This window comes from Lipotes vexillifer, unplaced genomic scaffold (genome assembly GCF_000442215.2).
Source record: "Lipotes vexillifer unplaced genomic scaffold, Lipotes_vexillifer_v1.1 scaffold916, whole genome shotgun sequence".
Taxonomy (NCBI): domain Eukaryota; kingdom Metazoa; phylum Chordata; class Mammalia; order Artiodactyla; family Lipotidae; genus Lipotes; species Lipotes vexillifer.
The window spans coordinates 717836-739109 of record NW_006798383.1 but is presented as its reverse complement, the minus strand read 5'-3'; the positions used below and the strand labels follow the sequence as shown (position 1 = coordinate 739109).

At 38.2% G+C, this 21274-nt stretch overlaps 1 protein-coding gene across 1 annotated transcript in view; it reads left to right on the top strand.

Annotated features, from left to right (window-relative positions):
* The window catches only part of LOC103084494 (cytochrome P450 2C23-like), a 31942-nt gene extending 22546 nt beyond the window's left edge, over positions 1-9396 (top strand). Inside the window, exons 6-9 of the mRNA XM_007470332.1 lie at positions 1910-2051; positions 3020-3207; positions 6898-7039; positions 8752-9396. Of these exons, the coding sequence (XP_007470394.1) occupies positions 1910-2051; positions 3020-3207; positions 6898-7039; positions 8752-8963 (684 nt within the window). The 3' untranslated portion in view covers positions 8964-9396. The remainder of the gene's footprint in view (positions 1-1909; positions 2052-3019; positions 3208-6897; positions 7040-8751) is intronic.
* The last annotated feature ends 11878 nt before the right edge of the window (positions 9397-21274 follow it).

Below are 21274 nucleotides of genomic sequence, written 5' to 3'. Positions count from 1 at the left end.
AAAAAAAAAAAAAAAAAAAAACTGGGCAGAAGACCTAAATAGACATTTCTCCTAAGAAGACATACAGATGTCCAAGAAGCACATGAAAACCTGTTCAGCATCACTAATTATTAGAGAAATGCAAATCAAAACTACAATGAGGTATCTCACCTCACACCAGTTAGAATGGGCATCATCAGAAAATCTACAAACAACGAACGCTGGAGAGGGTGTGGAGAAAAGGGAACCCTCTTGCACTGTTGGTGGGAATATAAATTGATACAGCCACTGTGGAGAACACTGTGGAGGTTCCTTAAAAAACTGGAAATAAAATTACCATATGACCCAGCAATCCCATTCCTGGCCACATACCCAGAGGAAACCATAATTCAAAAAGACACATGCACCCCAATGTTCATTGTAGCAATATTTACAATAGCCAGTCATGGAAGCAACCTAAATCCCCATCGACTGACGAATGGATAAAGAAGATGTGGTACATATATACAGTGGAATATTACTCAGCCGTAAAAAGGAATGAAATTGGGTCATTTGTAGAGACGTGGATTGATCTAGAGACTATCATACAGAGTGAAGTAAGTCAGAAAGGGAAAAACAAATATCGTATATTAATGTGTATATGTGGAATCTAGAAAAATGGTACAGATGAGCTGGTTTGCAAGGCAGAAATAGAGACACAGATGTAGAGAACAAACGTATGGACACCAAGGGAGGAAAGTCGGGGGGGTGGGGGTGGGGTGTGATGAATTGGGAGATGGGGATTGACATATATACTCTAATATGTATAAAATGGATGACTAATAAGAACCTGCTGTATAAATAAATAAATAAAATTCTAAAATTCAACAAAAAAGAAAAAGAAAAAAATTGGAGAATATATGCCAAAATATTGTCAATGTTTATTACTTAAATGATAGGCTTAATTTTCTTCTAGTTCCCCTGTATTTTCTAGATTTTTGACAATGTTCATGTATTTGTACACATATAATGCATTCCTGTATGTAACACTACAATGTATTTGTATTTCTATGATGTATATGTATTACTTTTGCAAAGTAAATGTAGATATATGAAAAAAATAAGAATAAAAATATATTCTTGATTTAAACATTAGAAGGGTGCAAAAAAAAAAGAAAAGAAAGCTCACTCACTGTTTTTAAGCCCTGGATCAGTTTATTTTCTAAAGACTTTGTAGATCCCATGCAAAAAATTATAAGTTAAAATGTCCTATATGTACAAGTACAATCTTCATATTAGAAATGCCAATAATGGGGGTGGGTGGGAGGGAGGCTTAAGAGGGAGGGGATTTATGTATACATATAGCTGATTTCCTTTGTTGTACAGCAGAAACTAACACAACATTGTAAAGCAATTATACTCCAATAAAAGAAAATGAAATGCCATTAATAATGATGTGTCATATGTGAGAGTGTGGGGCTGCGAATACCTAAGTCTTTGTAAGTGAAGGAAACAGACCAGTCCCAAACCAGTGATTTCTCTACATTGTGCTCACACAGAGCTTATCATCTAGTCTTTTTCATTAAATATAATAAAAGAAGATACCATTCACTGAGTATTTGTGTATATGAAGAATTTTTCCAAGATCTTCCACCCATTAATTCTTTTAATTTTTATAATAACCCTATGGGATATGTTCTGTTTTTTACCCCAATTTCACAGATGATGAAATTGAGTAAAAAGGTAAAGTAACTTACCAAGGGCACACATCTGTTCATTGACCAACCCAGGATTTGAACCAGAAGTTTCGATTCCATGACAGATTTCTTTATCTACCACCCTACCTTGCACAAAATGAAGCCTATTGCTAGTGATGGGGTGTGATCATAGAGCTCTGATAAGCCACTGCCTTCTTTTTAACTCACGTGGCCATTAACTCTATCATCTACAGGAGAAACAGAACCCAGAGTCTGAATTTCACTTGGAGAACTTGGCAACCTGTGGATCAAATCTGTTTTCAGCGGGAACAGAGACAACCAGTCTCACTTTGAGCTATGGGCTCCTGCTCCTAATGAAATACCCTGAGGTTCAAGGTACAGCAAATATCCTAAGTATTTATGTAGGATAAAATATGAGCTCCTGGCACTGGTGAGGGTGGGAAGATACCACTGGCAGTGACGACTTCTCTTTCTTTGGACTGCCTTGTAGAACGTCATGCAAAGGGTCATCCATGTGGTTTGATCAGAATTATATCAAATGACGCTGATAAGAAAGAGAGACCTTTACGAACCCAAAGGCTTTCATTTAACTTTAAACACAGAGGAGCTTCTGAATCCCAGCTCTTCCATATGTGATGCAATGCTGAAGAGTGAGCCCTATTTAGATGAGGGATGCATGGATTCCCATGATGGCTTCTCATTCTCGGCCTGCCCATACCTGGCTGTGTGACCTCAAACAAGTTATTTCACCTCACAGGCCTGTGTTTTTCCATCTTGAGAATGGATCAGACTCCCCAAAGGGAATTTTTAGCTCCAATGTAATTTAAAATTAAAAAATGAAATTGTAGTAGCGTGATTTTCTCAAGCACGTTCTCAGAGCACGGTCTTAGAAAGCCAGTGTTTATACTGCTTAACAAAATGGTGTTTGCCATTCCCACAAAATGTGTAGGAGACTGGATGAGGCTGGCAAAGGAGATGCTCCCGCTAGAGTGAGGATTAAACATTTCCTCTCCACAGCTGCTTTGCCAGGAATCTGGGATAAACCTTAATCCCTGCCACAGAGGTCATCTCCTCACCCATACAGGAGGACAAACCAATTCAGGCAGGAGGCCAAGGACATAGCTGATGCAGCTTTTATGTTTCCTGCAGCAAAATCTCTGGTCTTTTAGATCAGAAAATAGAAAATAGAAATTCCATTGAGGAGCAGACCCGTGGGCTGTTTAGCAACGTGTCTTTGACCTTGGGAGCCTTTTCTAGGCCACTGTCTATTATACATCGTAAGCATTTCCAGGTGTCCAGGGGACACATCTCTTGAGTAGCATTCATGATTCATGTCTTTGCAGCCAAAATTCATGAAGAAATCGACCGTGTAATTGGATGCAACCAAAGCCCCTGCATGAAGGACAAGATAAAGCTTCCCTATACAGAGGCCGTGCTTCATGAGATACAAAGATACATCACCCTCCTTCCTTCTAACATGCCTCGTACTGTGGTCCGGGACACGAAATTCAGACAGTACTCCATCCCTAAGGTTAGAGGTGTCTGGGAAACCTGGCTGGGATAGAAGGGGCAGCATGATACTTCAGTGGGGCCTGTTAGAGGCGTCTCAGTTCTGTTTCAGGAGGAGAAGCAATTGAGAGACATGGAAAGAACACAAGGTCAGAGTCACATGACCTGGGTTTGAAACCTGTCATTGCCATGCAGTGCACCCTCAGGCCATTATGTCACCTCTGTGGTCCTGTCTCTGCCTTCCTGGAATGGGGAAGCTGATCTGGGGCTCCCAAGGCCCCTCACACTCTCACGTAGAATGTATTGAGGGAGAAGTGATTTGCATTAATGCAAATGTTGTGGGAACAGAAACCTGATTTTCCATGATGGATTTTAAATAGGGAGAAGAGATGGAAAATGTATCTGCAGCTCTAAAGTAATCAAGTCAAATGTCAACTTTCTTTAACCCGAATTCTTTCCTCTGAAGACCTCATATACCAGGACATTTGGGATATTGCTGCCCATAACAGTTAACAATTATCAAAAGAGTAGTCAGTGTTCTGTAGTCAGTGTTCTGTAGTGATTAAGGGGGTGGGTTTTACATTTAATCCATTCAAGAGTATAGAAGAGGAAGAAAAGGTGACAGAATAGTGCAAAACTGAAACAGCTCCCAACCTTACTACCAAACGTCAATGCAAAAGTCTATTAACACATAAGTCTAGCATCACATTAAAAATACTACATCACCAGCAAGTGAAGGTAATCAGGAACACAGGAATGGTCTAACACCAGAAAATCTGGTTTATTAAAATTCACCATATAAATAGAATTTAGAGAAAAATCACATGATAATCACATTTGTACAGAAAATGCTTTTGATAATATTAAAGAGTTTAACCCTTAAAAAAATAGGAATAGATAAATACCTCATTAGCCATGGAAAACATATTTCCCAAATCATGCTTTTTGACTAAAAGCATTCCTATTAATATCAGGAATAAGACAAGGCTATCCACCATTACCAGTATTTAACTAGAATTAGAAAAAGGTAATGAGAGAAAACATTTAAGAGGCGGGGTCGATTTGTAGGTGACATAATTGTACCTGGAAAACTCAAGAAAATTAACTTAAGTACCACTGCAAAAATAGAATTTTCCAGTGGTTGGGTACAAATTTATTATTAAAAAAATCAATTTCTACCCTATATAAAATAAAAGCTATGTTTTAAAAACATAATGAATAAAAGCTTTTTATCGATAAAAACGAGGATAAAATACTTAGGAATATACTTGATAAGAAATTTGCAAGATTTATACCAAAAAAAAACCCCTTAATTTATTCAAAACTTGTATATCTTCCATTAAAATGTTAATGGAAGATATACAAGTTTTGAATAAATTAGAAGACTTATTCTGTGTTCAGGTAGGAAGATAGCAGTTACCCTGAAATTAATCTATGCATTTATGAGATCTCAATGAAAATATAAACTAGATACATTTTTGGAACTAAACTAACAGATCTCAAATTTGATATGGGAAATGAAAAAATAAAGAATAGTCAGGGACAGGTCCTACCAAATATTAAAATATAAGGTCACAGTTATTAAAGCACTATAATACAGCTTCTTGAGTAGATAGATCAATCAAATAAAGTCTAGAAATAAATGTAATTATACATGGAAACTTAGTATATGATAAAGTGGCTTTTTCCTTGTAACCTAGAGGAAAAATATTGATTATTCAGTTGTAGAATTCCCAGGGGAGTTGGAAAGAAAAGAATAATAAATCCCTACCTCAAACTTTCATATAAAATAAATTTTATATGAAAATTTATTCTTGGTGGCTCAAATATATACACATAGAATATTAAACTATAAAAGTGCTAAGGATAAAAGCAATAATTTTTTTTGAGAACTTCAGAGTGAAGAAAGACTTTCCAACATTGACCAAAGAAAAGAGGAATAAGAGGGCTATACATTTAAAAATGGATAAATTTGGTTACATGCAAATAAGAAAAATCTACCTAAGAAAAAGAAACAAAGTCAAAAGACAAATGACAAACTGAGACAAAATGTTTCATAGTTCATAAGAACAAAGAACTAATTACTGAAAAATAAAATGAACTCCTACAGTCAGCATGAAAAAACCCCAGAACCAACAGATAGAATGCATGGGAGACAAAATTTAAATTTGAGTGAAAGTAATTACAAATGGTTTTTAAATATGTGAAAATATACTTACACAATAAAATACATTGAAAATAAAAATGATAAAGAAACATGTTTTCACTTGTCACAATATGTTGGCAAGATATTAAAAAACATATGTTTTTGCTAGTAGTATAAATTGGTGTAACTTCCAAGGAAGGCATCATTGCAATTTCTGTGGAAATTCAAAACGTGCATAGCAATTTGAAAAGCAGTTCCACTACTAGGAATTTATCCTTTGTGTATATTTCCCCCCAAAAATATTCATTGCAGCAATATTGGTGCTGAATATTCATTTTAAAAGGACTTAAAATTATTATTATTTTTTTTTTTGGCCATGCTGCATGGCTTACAGGATCTTAGATCCCCGACCAGGGATCAAAACTGGCCCCCAGCAGTGAAAGCACCAAGTCCTAACCATTGGACCACCAGGGAATTCCCTAAAAATTATTTACGTAAAGTAGAATACTAAGCAAGCTACAGAACACTACAGGATGCTACTATTTGTAGAAAAAGTAGGAAATAGGTGTGTACCTTTTTTTTTAATCCATAAGATATCTCATAAAGGATATATCGTACACTGGTAACAGTGATTACATTAAGAAGGAAACCAGGGGACTTGAGTCTAGGAAAGAGACTTATTTTCACTTTGTACCCTTTTGTACTTTTTTTTTTTTGTATTTTATACCATGTACATGTATTACCTACTCCAAAACTTGTGAAATAATGTTTCAGGAAATACGAAATGAGGTAAAAATGGGAAGAGGAGGCTTTCACTTAAACAGGGGTGCTTTATGATCCATAGATAGATGGGTCAAATTCTAACCATGCCACTTGCTAAAAGTATAACCTCAAGTAAGTTATTTCTTCTCTCTGAATCTCAATTTCTGCATTTATACAATGTGAAACAAACAAACAAACAAAAAGAGCCTACTGGATATGGTTGAAGTGAGAATTAAATTTATAAACTACTAAACACAGTGTCAGGTAAATGTGAAGTGTTCCATATCAATGGTCATTATTAGTTTGTCATTTAAATCTCACAAAATCTAATGGGACAAAGAGGAAAGCCTATTGTTGTTACCCCACCCCGTTTTACAAGTGAGGGAAGTAGGGTTTGATCCAATAGATTTTATAGATTACAAGTTTCCATCTCTCATTTTCTTCCATTCACACTTGAATTCAGAAAGAAAAAAATTATGAAATGTGAGCTCTTTCAATTTGAGGCAACAATTCCAGTGAAGCACATGTCTAGAAAATATGGGTTGCAAACCTTAGCTTTTTAACAATTGATTATTGCACATTGACCATAACAGTGCTCTTCCCACAGAGAACCATCTTATTATTTGATAAAAGATCTTGTATGGTAATGTGTGTAAAAGAGCCATCACATGAGACAGTCTTCTCCAGGCAAAGTTAAGAGTGCTCGATCCTATTTAATCCACTGTGATTAAAAGTGCTAGACTGTTTATGGACCAAAGGTAAGCATGATAATGTGCCACTCCACTCTCCATTTCTTGGTTCCAGGGCGCTACTGTATTGCCATTACTGTCTTCGGTCCTGTACGATTGCAAGGAATTTCCCAACCCAGAGAAGTTTGACCCAGGTCACTTTTTGGATAAAAATGGCAGCATCAGGAAAACAGAATACTTCGTGCCTTTTTCCATAGGTAAATACAAATACACCCCATCCAAACCATACACATGAACCTTTTGGATAACTTTTAGCTTTACTGAATATGGCATAACTAAGTAATCCACTGATGATAGCAAAGTCAATCAAATCAATCTGTTATAAACCCCCAAATCGGGATGGATCCATTTAAGTCTGTATACCAGTAGGATCAGGTAAGTCTTCCAGAGACTCTTGTTGTTCGGTGATTTAGTACAATGCTAGTTTTTAAAGAAACCAAGGCAAATCAGTTTAATTCAGATGTCACACATTATCAGATAACAAAGGGACCTCCTTTTACAAACTCTTGCCTGTTGATCTCCCTTTCATAATATGGCTTTTTCAAAACAAAATGTTCAAGTTTCTCTCTAATTATAAAATTATTAACCATTATTAATTTTCTGATTCTTAGAGAGGCCATCAGAGACACCTTGGCCACTTCATCTTCTTTCTTCCCCTCTGAAATCCGGAGCCCCACATACACTTGCCTCTTTGCAAGCGCTGGTTGGCTCCCAGTTGCTAGTTCTCATAAAGTCATAAAGACAACTTAGGATTGCTCAGCACCCATTCTTTTTCTTTGTTACCCTAGTCAATCATTTGATTAGTATTTTCAAAAATAACAGTATGTTTTATTTCTAATTACAGTGATAGTAAGTGTTCAATATAAAAGATGGAAAATGCAGGAGAGCAAAAAAAAAAAAAAAAAAAGAGAAAGGAGGGACTTCCCTGGTGGTGCAGTGGTTAGGAATCCACCTGCCAATGCGGGAGACGCGGGTTCCGGCCCTGGCCCGGGGGCTCCCGCATGCCAAGGAGCAGCTGAGCCCATGCGCCACGGCTGCTGGGCCTGCGCGCGCTGGAGCCCTTGGGCTGTGGCTGCTGAGCCCGCGAGCCTGGGGCCAGAGCTCCGTGACGGGAGGAGCTGCTGCAGTGCCCGCGCACCGCGCACGGCGGCGAGGAGTGACCCGGGCTCTCCGCAGCCTGGTGGGGGGCGGGGGGGGCGCGGGGGGCGGGGCGCGAGCAGCCGCGAGGACCCAGCGCAGCCATAAATAGATGGATGAGTGGATGGGTGGATTTATAAAAAGGAAAAAAAGAATAAAGAAAAAGGAAAATCATTTGCAATTTCCGACTATAGCCTGAATTTCAGATTCAGGCTATAATCGCTGTTAATATTTTGCTATATATACTTCACACAGTTGTCTAGATATGCATAATAAACGTATATTTTATTTTAAAAAATCAGGCTCATTCTGTACAATCTATTTGATAACCTGCTTTTGCTTAGTGTGTTGTGATATAAGACAGTATTAAATAATCTTCTGTACAAACATGTTTAGGTTGTGTTGCATGATAGATGCACAAGGATTTATTTAATTAATCCAGTATAGGTGGATGTCTAATTTTCAACTAACTCATCAGTGTCATAAATAACAATGCAAGTGACACCCGCATAGGTGAATCTCTAATTCCTACAGATAAATCCCCAGAAGGAGAATTACTGAATTAAGAGTGAAAATTTCTTTAGAGAGTTTTGATATGTATTGACAAATATCCATCTAGAAGAACTGTACCAGTTCATTGTCCTCCAGCAGTTTCTTAGCCATCCCTTTTCTGATCAGTGTTTCCATTGGCTGTTAGGAGTGTATAGTATTTGAATATGAGCTATTGTATTTGAATTTGGAGCAAGCTAATGGAACTGTCTCCTCCTTCCAGGGAAACGGGCATGTGTTGGAGAGGGCCTGGCCCGCGTGGAGTTGTTCCTGTTTCTCACCACCATTCTGCAAAACTTTGTCCTGAAGCCCCTGGGGGAGCCAAAGGACATAGAGACCAAACCCATTGTTACCGGGTTTATCAACATCCCACAACCCTACAAGCTGTGCTTTATCCCTAGACAAAAGAAGAACTTTTCTCTTTTAAAAATTTAAATCAAAGTAATTGCTTTTTCCTCTCATTCCTTCTCCCACCCCATAGTCTCTTTTCATTTTAAATACTGCTAGGACAGAAACACTACTCACTAAAAGCTTGATGGACATTTGTTTAAACCTACAAATCCCTTGCCAAAAAGGATCTGGGTCCTGAAAACTCCAAGGGTAAAACAATATACTTATATCCTATAGAGTACTTTATAAACCATGATCCAGCCAAACGAGGACCAGGCCCACAGAAGGCCTTTACTGAGACAATTGGCAAATAGTGGAGCCTTCACTCTTTCTGTGGCTTTGGAGATATGCTGATTTTCTATAGTTTTTCAAAATAGAGAAATTAATATAATGGCCTATGTGTATTTTTTCCTATTTCCAATGGAAAGCACTTACATGATTTCTGCCACATTCACAAAATAAATCCTTTTTTCCCCAATAGATTTTCTTTGAATGTTTGACTTTATATCAAGTCTCAAAAATCCCTTTCCTTGAGCTATGGGCACTCTCTATAATTAGAATATCATAAACAGATGAAATGATAATCCCCACCACAAATCTCTCCCTGCCCCACCCCATATATTTGCAGCCATTGATTTACATGGGGGCCCAAGGAGCCTCCTTGGATAAGAATTCAAACCATGTTCATAGGTAGGATTCAGACATGCATAGTTACATCTTCTTCAGAAAGTGATGAGGGGCAGGGCTGGGGGTTGGAGAGCAAGCGGGCAGATTGCAAGGAAACACTGAGTATTGCTAAGAGAACAGTGACCCAGAAGAGAATGGCTAGAACAGCTGCCCAGTGGTGGCCCAGTGGAGTGCTATGTGCAGCAGCTGCCACAAAAGGATGGCTCAAATGCCAGCAGGCAGCCCAGGCTCCAGGACATTGGGAGGGAAAGAAGCTATAAAAGCAGAGCTTGGGACTTCCCAGGCGGTACAGTGGTTAAGACTCTGTGCTCCCTATGTAGCGGGCACAGGGTTTGATCCCTGGTCAGGGAACTAAGATCCTATATGCCACATGGCATGCCCCCCGTAAAAAAAAAGTAAAAGAAAATAATAATAAAAATATAAAAGCAGAGCTGAGTTTCTGGGTGTATACTCAGAAGAACTGACTTTTTTTTAAGTTCTCTCCAACAGATATTTGTACACCCATGTTCCTAGCAGCATTATTCACAGTAGCCAAAAATGTGGAAACAACCCAAATGTCCATTAGTCAATGATATACAAATGAAATACAAAATGATATACAAATGATAAACAAAGAGTGATTATATACATACAATGGAATATTATTCAGCCTTAAAAAAGAAGGATTTATAGTCTAACACATGTTACAAATGGATGAACCTTGAAGACATTATGCCAAGTGAAATAAGCCAGTCACAAAAGGGCAAATATTGTATGATTCCATTTATATGAGGTATCTGGAGTAGTCAAACTCATAGAGACAAAGCAGAATGGTGCTTTCAGGGGGAGGGGGGAGAATGGGGAGTTATTGGTTAATGGGTATGGAGTTTCAATTTGGGAAGATAAAGTTCTGGAGATAGACGACGGTGACGAGTGCATAACAATGTGAATGTACTTAATGCCACTAAACTGTACACTTAAAAATGGGTAAAATGGTAAGTTTTACATCGTGTATACTTTACCACACAAAAAAAGTAGAGCTGAGGTCCTTGAGGTGGGGATTTTGAAGCTGTAAATTTTGGATCTAAATGTTAATGTGATTTGCTAACATGTGAGCATATCTCTTTTCTTCCCACCCTCACACTCCTTTCTAGCTAACAAGAGTTTTGTCTTTTGTCACTCAGAGTCTCCCCCTTCCATGAATTCTGAGAAGTTTTGAATTTGCCAGCTAGGTTCCCTAACTTGGGATGCAGAACTAGTAGAATGAAGAGAGACCAGACAGAAGAGGAAACTAGTTTGGGAGGTGAGGTTAAATTCCATAACAAAATAACATAATGATGGGACTTCCCTGGTGGTCCAGTGGTTAAGAATCTGCCTGCCTATAGGACATTCCATCCAAAAACAGCAGATTACACTTTCTTCTCAAGTGCACATGGAGCATTCTCCAGGATAGAGCACATCTTGGGTCACAGATCAAGCCACAGTAAATTTAAGAAAATTGAAATCATATCAAGCATCTTTTCTGACCACAACGCTATGAGATTAGAAATCAATTAGAAGGAAAAAACATAAAAAACACAAACACATGGAGGCTAAACAATACATTACTAATAACCAAGAGGTCACTGAAGAAATCAAAGAGGAAATCAAAAAATACCTAGAGACAAATGACAACAAACCATGACAATCCAAAACCTATGGGATGCAGCAAAAGCAGTTCTAAGAGGGAAGTTTAGAGCAATACAATCCTACCTCAGGAAACAAGAAAAATCTCAAATAAACAATCTAACCTTACACCTAAAGGAACTACAGAAAAAAGAACAAACAAAACCCAAAGTTAGTAGAAGGAAAGAAATCATAACGATCGGAGCAGAAATAAATGAAATAGAAACAAAGAAAACAATAGCAAAGATCAATAAAACTAAAAGGTGGTTGTCTGAGAAGATAAACAAAATTGATAAGCCCTTAGCTAGACTCATCAAGAAAAAGAGGGAGAGGACTGAAATCAATAAAATTAGAAATGAAAAAGAAGTGACAATGGACACCACAGAAATACAAAGCATCATAAGAGACTACTACAAGCAACTCTATGCCAATAAAATGAGCAACCTGGAAGAAAGGGACAAATTCTTAGAAAGGTATAACCTTCCAAGACTGAACCAGGAAGAAATAGAAAATATGAACAGACCAATCACAAGTAATGAAATTGAAACTGTGATTAAAAAATTTTCCAACAAACAAAAGTGCAGGACCAGATGGCTTCACAGGTGAATTCTATCAAACATTTAGAGAAGAGCTAACACCCATCCTTCTCAAACTCTTCCAAAAAATTGTAGAGGAAGGAACACTCCCAAACTCACTCTATGAGGCCACCATCACCCTGATACCAAAACCAGACAAAGATACTCCAAAAAAAGAAAATTACAGACCGATATCACTGATGAATATAGATGCAAAAATCCTCAACAAAATACTAGCAAACAGAATCCAACAACACATTAAAAGGATCATACACCATGATCAAGTGGGATTTATCCCAGGGATGCAAGGATTCTTCAATATATGCAAATCAATCAATGTGATACACCATATTAACAAATTGAAGAATAAAAACCATATGATCATCTCAATAGATGCAGAAAAAGCTTTTGACAAAATTCAACACCCATTTATGATAAAAACTCTCCAGAAAGTAGGCACAGAGGGAACCTACCTCAGCATAATAAAGGCCTTATATGACAAACCCACAGCAAACATCATTCTCAATGGTGAAAAACTGAAAGCATTTCCTCTAAGATCAGGAACAAGACAAGGATGTCCACTCTCACCACTATTATTCAACATAGTTTTGGAAGTCCTAGCCACGGCAATCAGAGAAGAAAAAGAAATAAAAGGAATACAAATTGGAAAAGAAGAAGTAAAACTGTCACTGTTTGCAGATGACATGATACTATACATAGAGAATCCTAAAGATGCCACCAGAAAACTACTAGAGCTAATCAGTGAATCTGGTAAAGTTGCAGGATACAAAATTAATGCACAGAAATCTCTTGCATTCCTATACACTAACAACAAAAGATCAGAAAGAGAAATTAAGGAAACACTCCCATTTACCACTGCAACAAAAAGAATAAAATTCCTAGGAATAAACCTCTAAGGAGGTAAAAGACCTGTACTCAGAAAACTATAAGACACTGATGAAAGAAATCAAAGATGACACAAACAGATAGAGAGATATACCATGTTCTTGGATTGAAAGAATCAATATTGTGACAATAACTATACTACCCAAAGCAATCTAAAGAATCAATGCAATCCCTGTCAAATTACCAATGGCATTTTTTACAGAACTAGAGCAAAAAATCCTAAGATTTGTATGGAGACACAAAAGACCCCGAATAGCCAAAGCAGTCTCAAGGGGATAAAAAGGAGCTGGAGGAATCAGACTCCCTGAGTCTGACTACAAAGCTACAGTAATCAAGACAATATGGTACTGGCACAAAACCAGAAATATAGATCAATGGAACAGGATAGAAAGCCCAGAGATAAACCCACGCACCTATGGTCAACTAATCTATGACAAAGGAAGCAAGGATATACAATGGAGAAAAGACAGTCTCTTCAATAAGTGGTGCTGGGAAAACTGGACAGCTACATGTAAAAGAATGAAATTAGAACACTCCCTAACACCATACACAAAAATAAATTCAAAATGGATTAGAGACCTAAATGTAAGACCAGAGACTATAAAACTCTTAGAGGAAAACATAGGAAGAACACTCTTTGACATAAATCACAGCAAGATCTTTTTTGACCCACCTTCTAGAGTAATGGAAAGGAAAACAAAAATAAACAAATGGGACCTAATGAAACTTAAAAGTTTTTGCAAAGCAAAGGAAACTACAAACAAGACAAAACGACAACCCTCAAAATGGGAGAAAATATTTGCAAACAAATCAATGGACAAAGGATTAATCTCCAAAATATATAAACAGCTCATGCAGCTCAATATTAAAAAAACAAACAACCGAATCAAAAAATGGGCAGAAGACCTAAATAGACATTTCCCCAAAGAGGGCATACAGATGGCCAAGAAGCACATGAAAAGCTGCTCAACATCACTAATTATTAGAGAAATGAAATCAAAACTGCAATGAGGGGCTTCCCTGGTGGCTCAGTGGTTATGAATCTGCCTGCCATTGCAGGGGACACAGGTTTGAGCCCTGGTCCAGGAAGATGCCACATGCCGTGGAGCAACTAAGCCCGTGAGCCACAACTACTGAGCCTACATGCCACAACTACTGAAGCCCGCTCACCTAGAACCTGTGCTCTGCAACAAGAGAAGCCACTGTAATGAGAGGCCTGTGCACCACAACAAAGAGTAGCCCCCGCTCACCACAACTAGAGAAAGCCCATGCGCAGCACCAAAGACGCAATGCAGCCAAAAAATAAATTAAAAAATTTTTTTAATTTTTAAAATTAAATGGTCTGTACTCTCAGAATTCCTAAGGGCAAAGGGTGTGTGGGCATTTCCCACAGATGAGATATTAGCCTGGGAGAGAGAGATCTTAAAGGGTTTCCACCCAAGAGAATAGCAGCTAGCTTTGGATTGTGGGCATGGTTGGCACCTCCTGTATTAACAAAGTTAGGTCAGAAAGAGTCTCATATAACTCAGCAATAAAAAGACTACCCAATTTAAAAACAGGCAAAGGATTTGTATAAACATTTCTCCAAAGAAGATATGCAAATGGCCAATAAACACATGAGAAGATTCTCAATATCATTAGTCACCAGAGGAATGCAAATCAAAACCACAATGACATACCACTTCACACCTACTAGTAAGGTAAAATTAAAAAGATAATAACAAGTGTTTTCAAGAACGTGGAGAAGGTGGAATCCTCATATATTTCTGGTGTGAATGTAAAATGGTGCAGCCACGTTGGAAAACAGTTTGGCATTTCCTCAAAATGTTAAGCATAGTGTTACCATATTACCCAGCACTTTCACCTAGGTGTCTACCCAAGAGAAATGAAAATATATATAAACACAAAATTTTGTACAAGAATGTTCATAGGATGATTCATAATAATTAAGAAGTGGAAACAAGCCAAATGTCCATCGACTGAAGAATGGATAAACAAAAGGTGTTGTATCCATACAATGGAATATTTTATGGCCATAAAAAGGGAATGAAGTACTGATACCTGCTACAACATGGATGAATCTTGAAAGCAGCCAGACACAAAAGAACACGTATTATATGATTCCATTTATATGAAATGTCCAGAATAAGCAAATCCATAGAGACAGAAAATAGATTAGTGATGGTGTAGGTCTGGAAAGTGAGTGCAAATGGCTAGGGAGTTTTCTTGAAGGGTGATGAAAATATTCCGAAATTAGATTGCAGTGATGATTGCACAACACTGTATTTTCTAAAAACCACTGAACTGTACCCTTAAGTGGGTGAACTTTATAGTATGTGAATTATATCTCAATAAAGCTGGTTTTTTTGTTTGTTTGTTTTTTTGGCTGTGCCGTGCAGCTTCTGGGGTCTTAGTTCCCCTACCAGGGATCAAATCCGGGCCCTGGCAGTGAAAGTGTCGAGTCCTAACAAATGGACCACAAGGGAAGTCCCATAAAGCTGTCTTTTTTGAAAAAAAGAATATATACACAAGCACAAAAGCATCAATAATTAGCATACATTTTCCTGATAAAATAGAAGCATGATGACTAGTAAGTACTTTTTGGCTCATATGTGTCTTCTAAACACTGCCTCAGGTCATGCAACAGTCAAAACTCAGTTTCAAGGCAATATCCCAGGTCAAAGCAAGCTGGGACATCAGAAGTCTAGAATTGGAACAGGCTAGTAAGGGGAAGGGAATATCCTAGTTTCAGGCACAGTCAGAACTGGAGGCAATTGGGCCACTTACAGAGTCAACAATTCAATCTAGAATTTTCAAGGGATCTTGATAAACTGAGGCTAGATTGAAGCTGATGCTGTTATAGGAGGAGGAGACGGGAGAGATGGATTCAAGTGCATGCATAGGTCCTGTCTTATTGGTATTTCTACAGATTTAAAATCACAGCAAGAAAGGTTTAGGACAAAATGCTTTTAGGCTTAGAGATATCAACTTTTAAGTCTCAAAGGCCTTTACATAATCGGTACAAAAATTATATTGGGTGGTCAGTTCTAGCTCTGAATTTTCAGTGAAGCTGGACTTAACTTCATAGTTATGGTCATTTAGGATGAAATAGCCCTCATGAATTTCTATTCTCAGGGCCATTATAAACAAACCCCAAGAAGCCTGCTCAGGACTTTCTTTCCTATTTATCTTCTCCATTAATTTCAAACACAGAAGGAATATGTTTCTTCAATGATGACCTAGTTGCTCAAACGGAAAAAAAATTATTTTTTTCTTAGGTAACAATTATTTTTACCTTTAGGGTCAGTGCTTTCTTCAGGAGGGAGCATAGAATAAAATAAAGGTAATAGGTTTTATTTATTTATTTCTTAAATTAATTTTTATTGGAGTATAGTTGCTTCACAATGTTGTGTTAGTTTTTACTGTACAGCAAAGTGAATCAGCTATACATATACATATATCTTCTCTTTTTTGGCTTTCCTTCCCATTTAGGTCACCACAGAGCATTGTGTAGAGTTCCCTGAGCTATACAGTAGGTTCTCATTAGTTATCTATTTTATACATAGTATCAATAGTGTATATATGTCAATCCCAATCTCCCAATTCATCCCACCCCCCTTTCTCCCCTTGGTATCCATACGTTTGTTCTCTATGTCTGTGTCTCTATTTCTGCTTTGCAAATAAGATCATTTATACAATTTTTTGGTAATAGGTTTTAAAATCTGATCATATCCGATGTATTCTAGCTGTGTGACATTGGGCAGGTCCAGACTTTCTCAGATCTTCATCTAAAATATGGAATTCACACCACCTACCTTCCAGGTTAGGAGGGTGAGGATTAATGATAATGTATGTATTTTCCCTGGCAATTAGGAGGGGCTCATAAATGCTGGGTTTTATTATCAAGTCACTGAAAATTCTCCCACTGTCAATGCAAGTTCAAGCTTTTAGCCATTCATTGCTTTTTTTCTACTCTGTTTCCTGTTTTAATGTGTGATATTCCATGCTCAGTTACAATTAAATCAATTAATATTGGTTATTATATTTCTCTGATATAATAGTGATGTTGGATTTCTCTTATACTTCTTATAATGTTGTATTTCTCTGAATCTAAGATGCCATCTGTTTTAAGATACATTTCTGTTTCAGAAACATTAAAATGTGAAATCAAGAGCACCTTAGAATCAATGAAATATAGTTTCCCCCTGCTACATTTGGACCCATAGACTGTTACTGGTCCAGTTAACAGGTTGCTCAAAGTCTGAGGTATGTTGGTCCCTTCATCGCAGATGACCAGATCACTTGGATTCAGGCTCCTCTTTTCCAGTTAACCTAATACCCTGATACCCTCATACCTCACATGATGTCGTATCAGTAAACACACATTACATTAGTTTTTTCAAACTCAGAAAGAACCTCTTTACTCCCAGTAAGGATTGCACAGGTACAGGCTATTGACAAATTAGGCAATACTGGTACACAGAACGGATTCAGAGTCCATGCCATGCACATTTTCCATCAGCTAGAGGGCAATCTGAATCAACGTGTCACTAAACCAACAGTTGCCCTGTTGGAAGCAGGGTTAGTGGGAGCATGTGGAAGAGCCTGGATTTCTGGAATTCCAGTGAGTCATTTCCTGCCCTGTTATAAGGTCAACAAAATGTGAATAGAGAGGAGATAGTTCATTTTTTGTTATTGCTCTTCAGAATTTGTTTAATCCCTGTTATATACCAAGTATAGGTTAAGGACTGGGAATCCAGAAAGAAGATACTGTCCCTGGTCTTAAGGGCCTTATGATTTAATCATGGAAGACAAATAGACCAAAAGTGACAGCATAATGCTATGTTTGTAGAGAAGTACGCACAGAGTTTTCTAAGGAAACACAAGAAAGGTACCACAGAAGTCAGACCAGAGGTAAGTGATAGAAAAGTTTTATAGAAAATGATGCCTGCACTTGGTTTTGAAACACAAATAGGAGTCAGCTAGCTTCCAAATGGAGGGAGAGGAGTTGTTTAAACACTCTTTTATGCTGGTGTATTTTACCATAATTTTTTAAAATTGGAAGAAAAAAATGCAGTCTTTTGAAAGACTGCTCATTGTTTGGCAAAACCAGCAGGAAGCAAGGGTGTTAGGGAAGAGAGGTGAGAAAGACAGTGATCGCCTGGTGCTGGAGGGCCTTGTTTCCGGGACAGATGTTTGGAATTAACCGAGGAGAATGAAAACCAATAAAGGGTCTGAAGGGTAGAAGGGAGGGGCGAGCGGGAGGAGCGACGTGGTTGCGTTGAAGGAAGAGCACGAGGTGTGCAGCTGGCGTGGGTGAGTTCCAGGCAGCAGGGCCGGTCCAGGCAGGGGTGAAGGAGCGCAGAACCAAGCAGTGGCTGTGCAGGGGAGAAGCAGGAAGCATGGTGAGGATGGCAGCAAAGAAGTGACAGGGCTTCGAGGGTGAGTAAACGCGGGAGGTGAATGAGAAGGGAGAATTTCGACCAGCTCCCATGTTTTCAGCTTGGGCAACAGGTGGCGCCATATCCCAAGAAGAGCTGCTCTGGGGGCAAACAGGCGGCATTTAGATTTAACGGGTTGCGCCTGAGGGCCCTGAGGAAGGGGCAAAGCGGGTAGGCATCCTAGTCAAGGCAATACGGGACATAAATACAGCTGACATGTGCACAGCACTCTACAGATTATACAAAACTTTTTTTGTTTTTGTTTTTGTTTTTTTTTGCGGTACGCGGGCCTCTCACTGTTGTGGCCTCTCCGGTTGCGGAGCACAGGCTCCGGACGCGCAGGCTCAGCGGCCATGGCTCACGGGCCCAGCCGCTCCACGGCATGTGGGATCTTCCCGGACCGGGGCATGATTCCGTGTCCCCTGCATCGGCAGGCAGACTCTAAACCACTGCGCCACGAGGGAAGCCCCAGATTATACAAAACTGTTATTGACAAGTGAGACGTGACTGGAGCAGATAATGTGTGTTGGGAGGCGAAGTTCTGAGGGAAGTTTATCTGGTCGGGAGGAGCAGCTGTTTATATAGAGCAGTGAACATCCAACCCTGGAGGTCCCGCTAGATCCAAAATAGAAGAAACCCCGGAAGGGTTGCATTTAGGGGCAAGCATATTCAAGAATATTTCTTCTGACAAATTCCAGTTAAAGATAGCAGGGAAGGGGCATTTTGAATTCACTTCCAAGTCCTGAAACCAACTGAAAGCAAAATAAAAGAACAAAATGTAAAAAAGAAACTTCCACCTTCTATTAACAAGGCAAAAGTTATAAAACAAAACTATGAAGGATGGCTGCCAAATGAAGAGAATTTTGACCTCAAATATATGAGAACACAGAGCCAACACATCCCTGCACAGACTCTGGGAAAGAGATCAGTTTACCTAAAATTAAGTGTCATGTTCCTGAGAAGTACATGCAGTGATCCTCTGCGGGTAGATGGGCAAGGTACAAGGTCTGACAAAGGGTGGGTCAGAGATGGTCAGTGTTCTGTAATATCTGTCCTCTCTTTTTACCGTAAGAGAACCTCTGATTTTTAAAAATTGGAGTAGAGTTAATTTACAATGTTGTGCTAGTTTCTGGTGTTCAGCAAAGTGATTCAGTTATATATATATATAATATATTCTTTTTCAGATTCTTTTCCATTATAGGTTATTACAACATGTTCAATATAGTTCCCTGTGCTATATATACCAGGACCTCTGGTTTTTTAGCTGAGCACATGGCTGGCTGGCTGGGATAAAGACTGCATCTGTTAGCTTCCCTGCATGTGGGCATGACCATGTGACTGCTTTCTAGCCTATGAGATGTAAGTGGGAGTCATGTGTAAAACTATGGAAAGTTTGCTTTTGTTTTTATTTTTTTAAGCAACTTTATTGAGATATAATGCACACACCCTATGTAAATGGAATCATACAATATGTGGGTTTTTTGTGACTGGTTTCTCTCATTTAGCATAATGTTTTCAAAGTTCATCCATGTCTCAGCATGGATCAGTGCTTCATTTCTTTTTATTGCTGAATATGTATCTAGCACATTTCATTTATCCATTCTTACCAGCAGGGTATGAGGGTGGGAAGTTTGCTTTTGAAGGAAGAAGGTGTGCTCCTTCCTGGTGGCTGGATTGTGAATGTGACAATGGGGCTGGAACATCTGTCTGGACAATAAGTGAAGTGTGTGTTGAGATAGGTAGAGCAACAAGCTAGAAGGAGCCTGGGCCATTTGATGAGCACAACACTGGTCTTGAACCTATTGCTTCCAAGCTTCATTTATGTAAGAAAGAGGTCAAGCTCCAATCATTTGGCATTTTCTATCTAGTCCTGAAGCATATAGGGTGTTGCGGGCAGGGAACACTGATGAAAATCAGAGAATATAGAGAAAGCCATTCAGGAAGGCAGAATAGCAGGGAGGTGGCAAAAGGAAGAATTCAGGAAGAAAAATAAAAGAAAAAAAGAAGAGCATTACAAAGAGCTCAGCACAGCCTTGGAGCATCAGGAGCACATGGCTTTTTATAAGAGACACTGACAGCTTTGATTTTGTGGCGGGTTTTGATGAGTAAATGAAACTTACTGCAAAGGGCAGATAAATGCACTTTGAAAAGGTATCAACCTAATAATCTTGAAAATATAAATTTCATTTAAGTTTAAATTGTTTCTGTTACACTCTTTTTCCTTCTCTACAAATGTTGTTGAAAAAACATAGCAACATAATCACCATCCCTTAATGATTTCTGTTTTTTTTTTCTTTAGAGCCATTAGTTAACAACTAGTATTTCATCTTGTGAAGAAACATTTTTCCAAAGGTAAGTGATTCCTTCAGCTTTATTTCAACTTCTTTTTCTTCTGTTAAATATATGTTCAATGTAGTAATTTTTATTTTTAAAAGCATAAAGACTAGGATCCTTTTTTGTAAAATTATCTATCCCTCTATCTGCAGATTCATTCTTTTACAAATATTTAGTGAGCACCTAGTATGTGTTAAACATTATGTTAAGTGTTGAGGACAAAGTAGTGAGAAGGAAAAAAAAAAGAAAAAGACCAAAAAAAAAAAAAAAAGCAAGACAGTAATCCTTGCCTTCATACAACTTATATTTTAGTGGTAAATACAACCCCCCAAAAAAGGAACAAATAATTATATAGTTTGCCTTTAGATAATGATAAGTATTATGAAGAATAATAAAGTAAAGGAATAGAGAATGGTAAGGTGTGGCAGCCAGGGACTAATTTAGGTGGGAAGGTCAGGGCTAGCCACTCTAAGGTGGTGGTATTTGAGTGTGGACTTAAGTGATATAAAGGGAAGACATTTAAGATAAGAGCATGCAAACATTTAAGATAAGAGCGTTCCAGGCAGAAAAAATAGTAAGTATAAAGGCCCTGGGGTAGATATAAGCTTGGTATGTTTAAGAAATTAAAAGGATTTTGTGACCGTTGCTTACTGGCCCTTTTTGCTATTGTAAGAATTTTTTATTTTAAGTATGGGAAATCACTGAAATGTTTTGAGTCAGAAAGTAATTTAGTTTATGTTTTTAAAACACTCTGGCTACTGTGTAGGGA